General features: G+C 51.4%; 1 protein-coding gene across 4 annotated transcripts in view; it reads left to right on the forward strand.

Annotated features, from left to right (window-relative positions):
* The first annotated feature begins 1,034 nt into the window (after positions 1-1,034).
* The window catches only part of TSPAN11 (tetraspanin 11), a 66,495-nt gene continuing 52,715 nt past the window's right edge, over positions 1,035-14,814 (forward strand). Inside the window, exon 1 of one of the 4 annotated variants that reach the window (XM_046013085.1) lies at positions 1,035-1,735. In XM_046013085.1, coding sequence (XP_045869041.1) covers positions 1,177-1,735 — 559 coding nt within the window. In that variant the 5' untranslated portion in view covers positions 1,035-1,176. The remainder of the gene's footprint in view (positions 1,736-14,814) is intronic. The other 3 variants (XM_046013086.1, XR_006819698.1, XM_046013087.1) reach the window with 3 other exon arrangements.

Raw genomic sequence — 14,814 nt, forward strand, 5'->3', positions numbered from 1 at the left:
CTTCTCTCTGACCCTACATCTCAGGTTAGATTTCTGGAAAATAGACTCTGCATGGAGATGGAGATCTGCAGGTAGGAGGTCTATCAGGAAGAGCTGGGAACAACATCTGTAAGAAATTGAGGAAATGGGACCAGACAGAGAGCAAACTTGAACCGAGGTGCGGTTTCCACAGAAGCCTCCACTGATCCCTTGGGAAGATCTGGAACTGGGGTCCTCCAGTGTGAAAGCGAGGGGATGTGCCTTTGTATCCTTTCATCAGTGCTTGCTTCGGCAGCACATATACTAAAATTGTATCCCTTCATCAAGTGTTGGACCAGATGTCCCCAAGGAGGAGCAATGCGGCTTATACTCCCCACTCTTGAGATGATCCTCTCAAAAGTCTCCCAAAGATCTCAACCTGCTTTCTTGGGTGTCTTCCTCTTCAGTGTCCCTGTAGCCTAGGCTTCTCCTGGATTTGGGCGTCGTGCACAAGTGCTCACCCTCCTGGATGGTGTCAGCTTCTTTCCCTGGCTCCATTTTGAGCTTTGACCTGGACTCTGGTCCCAGCCCGGCCCTCTCTGCCTTGCCCAGACTCCCTCCATTTTGTCTTCCCTCTGCTTCGCAGCACTCCGGGTCTTCCTGCAGACTTCCGGCTTGGCAGCGGCAGGTCCTCCTTCAAACACCCTTGCTACCCCTCCATCTGCAACATGGCAAGCCCAGTGGCGCCCCCAGGCCCCCCCACACTGCATCTTCCACATTCACCCCCATTTCAGGCCTGCCCTTCACAGGACCATCGCAGTCACCTCCTGCAACCTCCACCTGGTCCACTCTGCGGATTTCTGCCCCAGGGCTATGCCTCAGTCAGCAATCCGGGCTTCCAGGGGCCTCCCTGACCTCGCCCCTGGTGAATGGGTAACCTTGCTTCCTGCAGTCAAGCTTCAGAAGATCCTGGCTGGGTAAGCACAGGCCTTTGTTGCTTTGAGAAGTAATATGCTTCCCCCGGGAAGAGCAGAGCCAGTTCTGGGCAGTTTTGCACCTGTTCTCAGCCAGGGCAGGGCCCGTGCTGTGTGTCTACTCTTCCGCTTCTCTCCAGTCAGGGAAGAGGTCTTAATGCTCCCTGGGCCCAAGAAACAGAAAGCCAAGGCCCTGGACCACAGGGCTCTCTCTGGGACGCCCTGATGGGAGTCTTCCTTATGTATGGGGGTAGGGAGAGGGAGAGGGGCTCTGAGCCTAGAGTCCCTGGGATCCCCCATAGGCCAATTTCTGCCGGGGCCAGAGCCATGCACCAGCCTAGGGGAAAGTAAGACCCAGGAGAGGCCCCAGGGCGAAGAAAGGGGGAGCGGTGGCTGGGAGCTGCGGGCAGATGGGAGATTTGTGAGTCGCCCCTCCCCTCCCCGCAGGGATCCCGGGCAACCACACAGCTGCCCCGAACTCCGACTTAATTGGCTTTGCGAGCTCCGAATTGAAGAGAGGCCAACTCCCAAACAAAGACGCGGCCCAACTCGGGGCTTCTGGGCGAGGCCGGCCCGGCTGGGAGGAACGGAGCCTGGGAATCGGAGGGGGGCGAGCCGAGAGGGTGGGCGCTCGGGAAGCGGGGCGGGGCGGGGCGGACCGGCAGGAAGTGCCGGGGTGCTGGGCTGGAGCCGGGCGGCCCGCACCCCGACCCTGTCCCGCTGGGAGGGCCCGGAGCGCCGCCGCGCCTCCCGAGGCTCCGGCTCCCGTCACTGCGTGCGGAAACCCCACGGCCCGCGGCCGGGTAAGTGCGGGCGGCGGCGGAGCGGCGCGCGAGGCTCGGGAGGGCCGGGGCGGGGCGGGGGCGCGGGGGGACAAGGGAGGGAGAGGGGGAGCGGCAGGTCGGTCGCGCCGCAGCCCCGCAGGGAGGAGGCGCCCCCACCTCCCTCCCGGTGCCACGGCTAGCCCGACGCTAGCGGGGCCTGGGCGGGCGGGGGCCAGCCGACTCTGGATGCGGAGGGGGTGGGGAGGGCAGGAGGCCTCGGATCCCTCTAGGTGGACGCAAGCGCGCACCGGACTCTGCGGGAGTCGCAGTGTTTGTGTCCCTAATTATACTCTTGAGCCCGCCTTTCTGCACTTAATGGCCTTGGGACAGGGCGCTGGGCTTCTGAGTGCCTCCTGTGGGCCCAGCGGGCTCAGGGCCTCTCTCCTGGAAATGTCATTCTCTTTGTCCACCTGAATTGTAGTAGCTGGCTCTTGGGCTTAATAACTCCCGGGGCGACCTGTCCGGAGTAATCCTAGCTAGAATTGTATAGAGCTTGGCTCAGTACTCCCTGCAAAATAGAGTTTGCTAAATGCTGGCAGCTGGTGTGGCTTCTGCAGGCACAGATCTGCCTTCTGTGTCCCATGGGGACACATCTGTGTCTTTGCGGGGACAGGGCTATGAAGGCCCCATCACCTGTGTTTGCCTGGCCACTCGTGCAGGTGCAGTTGGCTGGTTTGGTATGGGAAGAAGGAAGATATGGAGGGTTCCGGGGTGCATTGTTTCCCCAGTGGCATGTGCAGTATTGACAAGCATGAACTGGCTGAAAAATATGAAAACACCGAGGGTTGGGTTGGGCAGGAGAGCATCTCACCTTGGGTCTAAATTGCTCCAGACCTCTCCAGCTTGGGGACACACAGCAGGAGGTAGGGGTGGCACAGAGAGAAGAGGCAGCTTCTGGAAACCCTCCTAAGTACCCTCCAGGTCATAAGATGCAGGTGGAAGGCTGAGAGAGGGCAGAGTGTGGAATTAGGCCTTAGCGTTTAATTTGTGAGCAACGTGATGATAGCTACCTTTGGAGTCTGGAGCCCTGGGTTCGAATCAGAATTCAGTGGTTGTTACTATGTTACTAGCCATGTTCCCTGCACAGGTCTCCCTGGGGCTCAGTAGCTTTGTGTACAAAATGGGACTTAAAACGGCTGTCCTGCCTACCTCAGGGGGTGTCTTCAGGCTCACATTGGCTAATGCCTGGGAAAGGGCTGGGACAGCCTTAGGCTGCTAGGGCGAAGGGCAGATGGTGGTCTCATGTGGCAGAGTCTGAGGCTTGGGGAGCACTTTGAGGGCTTGGAGCTCTTTGGTTGGGGGTAGTAAAGGGAGCCATTTGCATACTCCTTCCCTTGATATTCAGCATCAGAGGAGTGTGGGCTCAGAGCCCAGCAATGGACTCATGGTGTGTGAGATGCGTACAGATCTGGCGGTGCCAGAGGTTTTGTGTGAAAGCCTTCTTCAGCCCAGAAGGAAAACTGGCTTGGTTGGTTTTTGAGTTGTGTAACCTTAGAGCAGCTTGACTTTCCAGAGATCTTTCCTCCAAGTGAGCCGCCATCTTGCTTTTATCTTCATGCAGCCAACAAAAGCAGTAAGGAGCCCTTTCCACGGTTTGAAGCCAGGGTGATAGGAGAGTAGGACATTTTCCCAAGCAACGTCATGGGTGTGGGATGTCAGCTGCCTGGTTCTGTCTTCTGGTGTACAGAGCCAGGCTGAGACCAGCCAAGGAAGGCTGAGAAGTTGTCAAGAGTCATGACAGGTGGCCCTGAACACCAGGGCAAGGTTGGGGTTTTGTGCGCACTTGGATGTCCCCCACCACAGAGCCTTATTTGCGTGTAGCAGCCGTGTAGTAAACACTGAGAAAGGAAAGTAGGCCCTGGCCAGGGGGCCAGTAACCCTGGGGTCAAGTCCTGGCTCGGCTCTTAACTTGTGTGTCCTAGAGAACGTCCCTTCACCTCTTTGGGTCTGCTTCCTCACTGGTCAAAATCAGGGCATCTGTCCAGTCAGTTGTTCTGCCCTCTGCTCACGTTCCACTTCCTCAGAGAGGCCTTTCCCCATCCCCTATCGAAAGTAGCTTCCTCCTGGGCCACAAGCACATTCCCTGATCTAATCCCCTCACAGCACTTACATGGTCTGAACTTTGCTGAAGTTGGCTGAAGTTTGCTATACTGGAAGATTCAGGAAAGCAGGGCCCTGCCCCAGTCCTCCACCCGGTGGCTCACCAGCCTTTGGAACATTGTCGGTATTCAAGAAAGGTTGTGTCAGTGAGAGCAAATAACTTACTAAGCAAGGAACTGCAGCATGCTTTTCAAATTGTGTTCCTAGGAGCTTTTGAGGGAGGAACGAGCCCCATAAGCAGGGCCCTGGGTCCCTCACTCCAACAGCTGGGGGTTAATCTGAGTTATGGGCTGGTGTCCAGGTAGGATTTCCTTTGAAGAAAGGGCCCTCCCACTAAGATAAAACTAGAAACCCATTGTATCAGAAGACCCCTAGGGGCCTTTTCAAGTCCAAGTTGAAATCATAGTTCTCCAGCTGGAAATAGTGCCCTCTTGGCCCTCAAGGAGAACTAATGGCCGTTATTCAGACACTCACATGCCACAGATCGCTTCTGCTTGGCCAGGGAAATCGACATAGGGTTGTTTTCTCATAACCGGTTTAACTTCCTGACTTTTTGGACAAGGTTAATATGAAAATTATTTTGCACACAGCCCAGCAGCCGCCAGTGGTCCGTGGAAACTCTGAACCATGTGTGAGATGAGCAGGCAGGGGACACTGACTATATACAAAGCCAATAAACCACACTCTGATATTGGAGAGCTGCCCATTCAGGGTGACTGTGTCGTCATCATCCTCCCTGGGGGGGGGGGGGGGGCTGTGTTCCCAGGCCCACAGTCCAGGCAGGCCTCCTGCCCAATAGATATCCACTCAGTGTGCTTTATTCCTGAGTCATTGGCAGTGGGACGGAGCCCTCTCTCTGAGCCATTCCTGAGCCTAGGGGATAGCAATGTCGTGGTGCACCCTGACCCGCATTTACAGCAGCCCTATTGGCCCCGAGGTCATCTTTTCCTGTAAATATATTTACAGATGGCTCTTTGGCTCCCGTCCCCAGCACTGTGCTCAGGTTTTTGGCACAACATCCACGTTGACCAACACCTTTGTTAAACCCCATGAGAATTAATATAAGACATGTATATGTATACTCTAATGTAGTTATATAACGTATAATGTTATGTTTATGTAATTATGTCAGATAAGTTAATGCCGTATAGTATATAATACGTAATATAATATGCTAAATATTACATGCTATTAATATATAAATACATATTATATAAAATTACATATTATAGTATATACTGCTAGTATTATATACTATATATACTATTACTATTATATTGTTATTTATTACCATTTATATTACTATTTAGTATATAGTAATACATAGTACCTAATAATATATATAGTATCTAGTAGTATATAGAGAGTATATAATAGTATGTACTAAGAGTATATAATATGTAATGGCAATATTATATATTAATAGCACACCGCTTAATGGAGAAGGAGTTTCACTTGTTTTGTTGGGTTGTTTTGGAGGCGTAGCTGAGGGGGGAGACTATGGAAAGAAGTGGAAAGGAGATAGGGAACACAGACACCCCCTTCCCCAACCAATTCCTTCTGACCGTTGACCTTGCTTCTTGTAGCCGTCCCTGCTCTGGCTACTGGTGGGCTCCTGGGCTCCTGAGGTTTGTACTTACAAGGGGGTGTGCTGCAGAGCTGAAGGGGTGGCTGGCCTGTGTGCACAGATTCACCCAGCACCTCCTCTGAGCCTCCCGGCCTGCGAGTACCTAAAGGCCTGGCCCCTGACCTCAGGCATCTAGTTGTGAGGAGATTAGAGTCGCTCTGGGGAAGAGAGGAGAGAACAGCTGAATGTACAGTACCTGGGGGGACGCTCACCGGGGCAGTGGGGCTGGGGCTAGGGAAGGCAGAGAGCCCAGGTCTGGGTCAGGCACTCCAGCCTGGAATCCGGGCCCTGTCCCTTCCTCCCAGGGGACCCTCCATGTGTTACTCGACCTCACTGAGCTTCGAGTCCTCTTCTGCCAACCAAAGAACAATCTCTAACTCCCAGCTGGCCTGGGTATGGATGGATGGCTGAGGGGCCCAGAGTGCCCAGGTGTGGGCTGAGAGATGAACACTCTGGACAAGTGTTCACAGTGACTGGGGGGTCCACCAGGTGGTGACCGCTGCACCACGCGTCCCAACCCTGATCTTGCATGCTGGGCATCCGGGATACACCTGGGCCAGCTGGCCACCCCTTTCCTCCTCTGGGTGCATTTCCCCCTGGGCCATTCTGCTCCACACAGCTGCGTGCAGGTTACAGCTGATTTAAGTGTCTCAGCGCCCCCTGTATGCATCAGCCCTTCTTAAAGGCTTAAGGGCTTTTACCGCAGAATGCCAAGAATTCAAGAACTGAGGCTGTTACAGAGGTTCAGGAAATGTTAAAGGAAATTGCTCTGACGTCCCGTGATCTGTTTTGAAGTAGTAAGTTTTGAACTAAAGTAGAGTTCCCTGACCCTCTTTGACGGCAGGCAGCAGGGGAGAACCCCGCAGTAGTTCTCACCTGTGTCCTGACTTCCAGATTCTTCTTCTTCTTCTTTGAACAGGGATCTCGTGTTTTGAAAGATTTTTGTCAGCCACACTTCAGTGTAAAGGGAAATTTGTTTCTCCATTGGAAGCAATTGATCAAAGACCATAAAGCAGTAGTGATTTCACTACCCAGTGTCGTCTTCTCCGCTTTCTATCATTTACATTTTTAAAAGATCAGTTTAGACCATTTAACCAACAGATTCTAGTGTGTTGAAAGGCTCAGAAGAGAAAAGGACAAAGAGCAGGACTGGACTGGTGTTGTCCAGTTTTTCTGAGGTTTGGGACAGATTGCAAAATTATAAACAGTTTTCCCATTATCCTGTTTGATCGCGTAGATGTGGTAGCTAGCCTCTGAAGCTTTTTTCTGACAAGTAAAGGCCCACGTTTCTATAAGTGCTTGTGACAAATTGTAAAGACCTTTCTCTCTCAGACCCTCTTCTGCAGACAAGTACTAGGGTTCTGACCCCTGGAAAACAATGTCCTGTACCATGGTTTCAGAATTATATTCCTCACCACTGCATGAGGAGAGAAATTTATGTTTATTGACTTTTTTTTTTTTGGTCCCTGGCAACTAGCACCACATTGGACAAACAGTAGGAGTTCAGTCAGGGTCTGTAGAATAGATATTTCAGGAGGGAGGTTATCAGTCATCACTAAGACTGGGCTTCAGGGAGAAGTGCCTCAAGGAGGGCTGGCTACATAATTTGTCGGACCCAGTGCAAAATGCAATGGCAGACCCCTGGCTCAAAAAGCAGGAAAAATGTCACTAAAAGTCCTAAACTGTACAGCTTTTTCCTGTTTTCCATGGTCTCTTTCTTGACTTGTCATGGTAGGTTTTACTTGCTACTCAGTGGCATTCTGAGTAAAGAGAAATTAAAATTTTAATTTTAATTTAATTTTAATTTAGTTTTAATTATTAGCATGAATTTTACCAATTCATCCTGATCGTGTGTGATGCCAGGTTTAAATGCAAGTAGGGGCACCTTGGCTGACCCTGTCGGAAGAGCGTACGACTCTCGATCTCAGGGTCATGGGATTGAGCCCCATGTTAAGTAGGGACTTGCTTAAATAAATAAAACAAAATAAAATAGCACTTAACTCCTATGTAGAATCACCAAAGTCACAAATTGATATGTTCTAGCGCATGTTTTGTTCTTCTGAAGGTTGATGCACAAAATGACCTCAGCGTTTTTATTTCCCATCTTGATATATGCACCTTCATCAACACACCGTCACACCCCATTTTCAGCCTAAGGAGAAAGAAAGGGCTGAAAGGAAAAGCAACCATGCCCAACACTGACACGGCTCCGCTTCCCTTCTATTCATTTTCAGCGCTAGTAGGTGACTAATGCTGGAAGTGTCACAAACAGGGAAGGGCAGGGTATCATAAGGATCCTTGGTTGCTGGTGTTTCTTACAACGCATCGCTTGCCTTCTGCACTTGAACCCAGCTCTGGCTCCAGCAGAGAGCCTGATCTCCCTGGGCCATCAGCCCCTGCTTGCTCCATCAGAAACTGAACACCTTATCTTGTACTCTTTGAAGGTCCTTGAGTGCCATGCCCAGAGGACCCCCAGGAACTCTGTGCTCATGGGGCATCGTGGATCCAAAGAGATCAGCAAGGGAAAGTGGACACGCACTGAGTTTCTCTCTGCTCACAGTCACGACCACCGTCCCATGGGGCTTCACTTACAAAACACAAGCTCAAAGATTAAATTGTTAAAAATTCCAAGATGCCAAAAGCCTCGCATTAAACCAAGCACAAGGCCCTTCTCAGCACAGGGCACTGTGAGTCTGAGCTGGAAGCCTGCTCGTGAAGCCAGCCATGTTTCAACCCTTGACCTGTTTTGGTCCCATTTTTAGATGGTTCCGGCCAACTTGGGGTAGAACACATCCTTTAAACGAGCAGGCCATTCAAGTGCCCTCGGATTCCAGGTAGTCACTTAGATGTTTGGAAAACAGCAAAGGCTTCCACCTCCTTATCCATGTCTCCATCCTTCTGCTTTAAATCATTTACATTTTCAAAAAGTCGGCTTGGATCATTTACTCACAGGTTCTAGTGGGTTTAAGAAACTCAAAAGAAAGGAACAAAGGACAGGAGTAGAGTGGGGCTGGGCCCATCTTGTCTGAGGGTTGGAATGCACCAGAAAGCAAAAAGCTTCTAGGAGTACTTACGTCTGTTCAAAGATGCTGGCTGGCTTGCTCTAGGACTGAAATGAAGCTGATGGTTTAGAATGGGGAAGGGTGTGGCTTAGTTAGCAAGGAAGGGGGTGCTCTTTGGGTGACTCCACATTTTGGGGTGCTTTTTGCACAGAGAGAGGCTTAGGGAAGCTGGGCCTTCCAGAAGAAATAAGTCCCTCTCTCTGTGGGGAGAGAGGTGAGGCATGGTGACAGGAAGTTAGGACTAGCAGTGCTGGGCCAGAGTGAAATACTCAGAAAGCAATTAACAACTTTCTGATAGCACAGCTGCCCTACCTGCTAAGAGCTTTTCAGTGGGCTGGAAACCTCTCGTTCCCAGTGAGTACTAGGAAACAACTACTAGCACCGTGAACTGAAATAGGAGTTCTTTCTACCTCTTTTCTTTCTTTCTTTCTTTCTTTCTTTCTTTCTTAATATAGAAAGTCCTGCTAGAAGAAGTAGTTAGAGACAGCAGAGAAGCCACATTTACTTTGTACCTTTACTCCCTTCAAGTTGGCCTGCTTTCTACCTGGGTTTTAATTTAGTCTAAGTAATGCTGTAAACAGCTCTTTTCATTATTACCTTTGACAGTTGCATGACATGCTCTTCTCCAGCGGTCCGCAAACTGTCTCGGATGACCGACAAGCCAAGATTATGTATTTAAAAGGTAGAAACAAACAGAAGAACAAGGAGAACTACGCGGCCGAGACCATGGGGCCCACAGAGCCTGGGAAACTTGCTAACCTGTGTTTTAACAGAAACAGTCTGCAGGGCCCCTGTCCGCCCACCTGTGGTTATGGACAGTTACCCCAAAGCACTGAACGTGGGCACAGGGGCTAGCATGAGTTAGAGGAAGGCCTGGCCTTGGAACCACGGTCTCTCGGACGACTCCCTCTGAGGTCCTGCTTTCATTCCCCCCAGGGATGCAGCCTGAGAATCGGGACTTTTACAAAGTCCTCAGGTGGTTCTGGTGCAGCCAAGACTGAAAAGCACTGCCCTGAGGAAGTTATTCTCAGAGTAGAGTACCAAGAACCAACCCAAACCTGCCAAGCCAGGTAAACATCCTGTCCCAAGTGCAAGGGGGAAGGGGACACAGGAGGACAGGGGAGGCTGGCCAGCGGGGCACAGCAAGGCCTCCAAGCCTTGCTTTGCAGTCTGAGGCTGGAAATGACTGGAACTGTTCTTCTGCTCACAGCTGAGGCTCTGGAAGGTGAAGTGAGCTTCGGGACCCAGAGCTTGGGATAAGAATAACACCTCCGGCAGCCATCATGAATCCCTCCCTTAGGAAAGTTATCCTTAACCGTAGTTGGAGCCCTGGACTCTATTTTTCATTGCGATATATGTTTTTGTCTCTTAACTTACAGAAGGTAGCCTTTTGGTCAATTCAGGGGTTTAAGCCCACTTCTGAACTCTGTCGAAATAATGTAAATAAACATATATGTGCCCAGAAAGCTGTGCTGCCGACTGGCACCCGGTAAAGCATGGCTGCCCTCTTATCCCAGCTGCCCTCTCTAGGGAGTCCCACGGGGTGGTTGGCCCGATGTGGCATGTGGAGCCTTTAGGAATGTAATAGGATTTACATTCCAGGCACTGTGTGAGGTTTTAACATATGCTCTCTCCTATAGTCATCACAGACCTTACAGAATCAGTGCTATTACACCCATTTTATAGTCGTGAATGTTGAGGCACACCTAAGTTAAAGACCTTCCCCAGATCTCACAGCTAACACACAGCAGAGCTGAGATTCAAACCCAGGGAGGTCTGGCCTCAAAATTGGGGAGGGTGGGGAGGTGGGGAAACTTGTCCATATTATTAGGCATTTCAGTAAATCTACACTGGGTGAGCTTGTGGACATAGAAAGCAATTATTTCCCACTCTCCTAATTCTTGCCCAGTGTCTCGTACACCCGTGGCAGGAGGTGAGCCCACACTATCCAAAGGCTGGATTGCCCACATGCCACCTTAGAAGGAATTCAAGGACCAGAACATAAGGTTCTGTGTGAGTTGTCGAGAATGCCGTTGCTACCCCCAGAGCTGGCTGGGTCTTTAAATTCCTCCCTCCTCATTTTGGAAATTAGCAGCCAAAGTGGCACATAAAGACTACGTACCACATATTATCATCACCATCCATAATAATGAGGCATCCTTTTAGAGCTCTTCACACTTCCAAAGCACTGGAGTCTTGTTATTTCCTGATGTCCTCATATTAATAGACTCAGCAACAACCAGAGGCAGTGGGAACTCAGAGATCGTGGCCGTTGGCGGCATTGGGAGCCTGCAGTCTTCCCAACGCCCAGGAACTGGGCTGAGAACCAGAGATGCACCCCAGAGGGCCAGCTCTTCTCAGACCTACTCAGGGAGAAGGGAGAAACGACCTCTACCCACCAGGTCTCTCTGGCCAACATATGGGAGTGGACAGGCTCCTTCTCCATCTTCTAGTCCTGGGACACGCAGGCAGCTCTCCAGACTCCAGGAACAACACAGAGATGCTGATGGTGATGAAGTAATCAGTACATGGCTAGGGAGCCAATATATGCAATATCTAGAGTGTTCGGATGCCAAGTCCATTTCCATAACGTCCTCTATAACTCATGGAACTAAAGTTCTTTTTTCTTCTTTGGAAAGAATTAGGGTAACAGGGGTGTTGGTTAGTCGCCATGCGAGTACACTATTTCCTTGCCAGAAAGGTCAAATATCTTTAAAAAGACAAGAATCTGTGTGTCTGGCTTTCTTGCAGGGAGAAGATTCTAATACTTTCCAAGGGGGTTTCTATGTCCCTAGAAACTAGGTTTCTGCAGGGCTGGGATGAAGCAACATGGTTTATTTATCAGGGAGCTTAGCAGCTTCCACACTTTCTTCAATAAATTACATCACTTTCTGGACTTAAGACCTAGCAGATTTACATCCAAGTCCCAAAGTGAAAATTGGAATTTAAATTTGGATGCGTCAGTGTTCTCTCCCTCACCCTCCTATACACAAGTGCACGGTTCTGTCTGTCCATGTGGTACGGGAGAAAGCAAGCTGAACCAGGGTCTGGATACCTGGGATACAGGCTTCTAGCCCCAGCTCTGCCTCCTCTGGGATCCCTGGGGTCCACAGGGACCCTGAACCCATGCCTAATACAAGGCCTTTCTCTTGGTCTTATCTATAACCACCCGAAACAGGAATCTGAACTTTTTTGTTGGGGGAAGTCATAAACCTCTTTGGGGATCTGCTAACACCTGTGGAACCCCAGCACAGAAATGGTTAACATTTTTCATATAATTTCAAGGGCCTCCTACTTAGGACCCTTGGAAGGAATGGTCTTTTAGGCTTACTTGCTACGCCACGTTGTCCTGCTCCAGAGACAAGACAGGCACTATTTGGAAAGCAGAGGAGAAATTGTACAAATCCTACTCTCCGGGAAAGGAGACAAGTTTTTATGTCATTCAGGCATTTTTTTTTTTTTTTTTTAATTTCCTGCTGCCTGGAAGGGAGTGTCTGTGCCTTTCTGAGTCCCAGCAAGCAGGTTGTGAATGTGCTTAAGCCCCAATTAGTGTGCAGCATGATGAAAGCTGCTCCGCGGGCACCCCTCCTTCCACCCCAGAGCACCTCTGCAGAACACAGAGCCTGCTGACTTCCCTCTCCACCCCCTCCATGGAGGCTGCTAACCGCTGACTGGGTCGGGCGGGAGCAGGCTACACAGTCCACCAGTGTTTGACTGGCCTTCAAGGTCATTCTTTTTGGGGTCCTTAAGGGCCTTCTTACCCCCAGAGGACAGAGGAGGACACTGGCTTACGTACCTAGGACCGACCTGCCCGAGTTCACACAGCTGGTAAGAGTGACTGTAATTTTCCCTCCGTAGATGGGACAGCGAAAACCAAGCACCAGGGAAGCAGGCTCACGTTCCCATTCACACCAGCTCCCTCCTCCTAGCACCGGGGGTGGTGGAGGGAAGAAAAGCCCCCTCCCACCCACACTCAGGATCATCCTTCAGCTGCCGCGCAAGGACCCCCTTCCCGAAGCTCCCAGGTGTTCTCTGTGGGCTCAAGCAGGGTCGTTTCCTAGGTGGCTCTCAGAGACCCTCAGATCAGGCGAATTGTGGCTGCAGCTGTGGACATGGGGAGGAGGCTGCTCTGGGCAATGGGCACTCTGCTGGGGATCCCACCCTGGGGGAGGGGCAGCGGAGGGGCCTGTGCAACTGAGGACCTGGTCCCTTGCGTCAAACCCGGTGGGAGTCCTTGTTGAGTCTGGGGTGAGGTCAGCATTGATGTGGGGCCCAGAGCACCTCCCACATCCTCCAGGCTGCTTCACGGAGCCGTGTCTCACCCCTCCACCCTCAGGGGCACACAACAGTGAAAGCGCACCCTGGTCCCTAAGAACAGATGCCCCGTGGGTCTCTGGCTCCCGTCTGAGCTCTAAATCCAAGCTCGGGAGGCCCATGGGGCCCAGGGCATCTCTCACTCCTCTCTGGCTCACTGGGGATGTCTGGGAGTTTCTGCCTCTGCTCTCAGAGTCATGACACCCAGCCCTCTGGCCTTCTTGAAATTCTGTCAGGCACCCACAGCTGCCTGTTGGCTGGACCACCTGTGGGTAGATGGTGGGGTGACAGGGAGGGCCTGCTGCTTCTATCCCAACTCTGTGCCTGAGGTAGCAGAACATAACCGACCAGGGAGGGCAGCCCAGGCCAGCCTCCTGCCCCGGGCCTGTCTGTCATGGGCAGCCTTTTTGCCTCGCCATAAGCACGTGGCCTCAGATGCCAGGGCTCAGGGGCAGCTTCCAAAGACCAGCCCAGGCTCAGTGTCCCTGGCTGTGTACAGGGTCTGGAAAGCTGTCATGGGCAGCGTGAGCCCACATGCACTGGGAGCTACTTTGGGGAGGAGGGAGGAGGAGCGCTATCTATCGTCGTCGTACCTCAGTGTCCCTGGGGCCCTAGCTGAGGGCACAGGGTTCGTCTGTGCCAGAAGCCTGCTGGGCAAATGTGGTCTCATCATCAGCTGGGAGCTGGGCACTCATCAGAGAAGCCTGATGTGCCGGCAGAATCTGGAAGGCAGCCCAGTTCATGAAATGGCCTGGCAGAAGCCAGACGAGGGCAGGCTCCTGGGAGGCAGGCACAAGGAGCTGGGGCAGAAGGCTCTCCAGGCTGGAGGTCAGGGTTGGGGGGGAAGGGGAGAGGAGAGGGGGTTGGGAGGCTCCTCTAGAACAGACAGGGGGGTAGATGGGAGGGTGGCCCTCTATTTCAGACAAGGCTGTGTGTTTCCGAATAAGTCTTTCCATCTGTGAAATGGGGCTCCTAAGAGGACCCACCTCTGAGTTACTGCAAGAAGTACTATAAAAATTATGTCATCGGGGGCGCCTGGGTGGCTCAGTGGGTTAAAGCCTCTGCCTTCGGCTCAGGTCATGATCCCAGGGTCCTGGGATCGAGCCCCACGTCCAGCTCTCTGCTCCGCAGGGAGCCTGCTTCCTCCTCTCTCTCTGCCTGCCTCTCTGCCTAGTTGTGATTTCTCTCTGTCAAATAAATAAAATATTTAAAAAAAAAAGTTGAATGGAAATTATGTCATCACAGTTATAAGTAGTATTATTGTTGTTATTCCCACCCTCTGTGCAAGCAACCAATGAGCTAAAGCCTGGGGAGGACAGAAATATCAAACCCCATGTCAACATACAGGGCTGCTACTGTTCCCCAGTGGGCTTGGACCCACTTGCCCAGGACAGACGCCATATTGAAAAAAAATGAGGTAGGGCTGTGGATGACAATTGGCACTTCCTCAGTAAGTTCAACGCATGACTCAGCAATTCCACTGCTAGGCACTACCCAGAGGCACTGGAAACAGGTGTCCAAACAAACGCATGTACGTGGATGCTCATAGCTGCTCCATCCACTCTAGCCAAGAGGTGGAAACAGCCCAGATGTCAGTCAACAGAAGAATGGATAAGCAAAAAGTGGCCTATACGCACAACTGAATATCGTTCAGCTGTAACAAAGAGCAAAGATGATCCATGCTCGAGCATGAACCCAAGATGTTATGTTAGGTGAGAAGCCAGACGCCGAGAATCATATATTGTACGATTCCACTGATGTGAAGTTTTCAGAGTAGGCACATCCACAGAGAAGCTAGTGGAGGTTTCCAGGAGCTGGGGGAGGGGGAGTGAGGAGTGAGTGCTCAGTGGGTAGGTTTCCGTCTGGGGTGATGGAAAGGTCTGAGCTAGACAGTAGTGATGCTTGTACAACATTGTAAATGCCCGTAAGACCACTGAATGGTACACTTTAAAATG

This window comes from Meles meles, chromosome 7 (assembly GCF_922984935.1).
Source record: "Meles meles chromosome 7, mMelMel3.1 paternal haplotype, whole genome shotgun sequence".
In the NCBI taxonomy this organism is placed as follows: Eukaryota; Metazoa; Chordata; class Mammalia; order Carnivora; family Mustelidae; genus Meles; species Meles meles.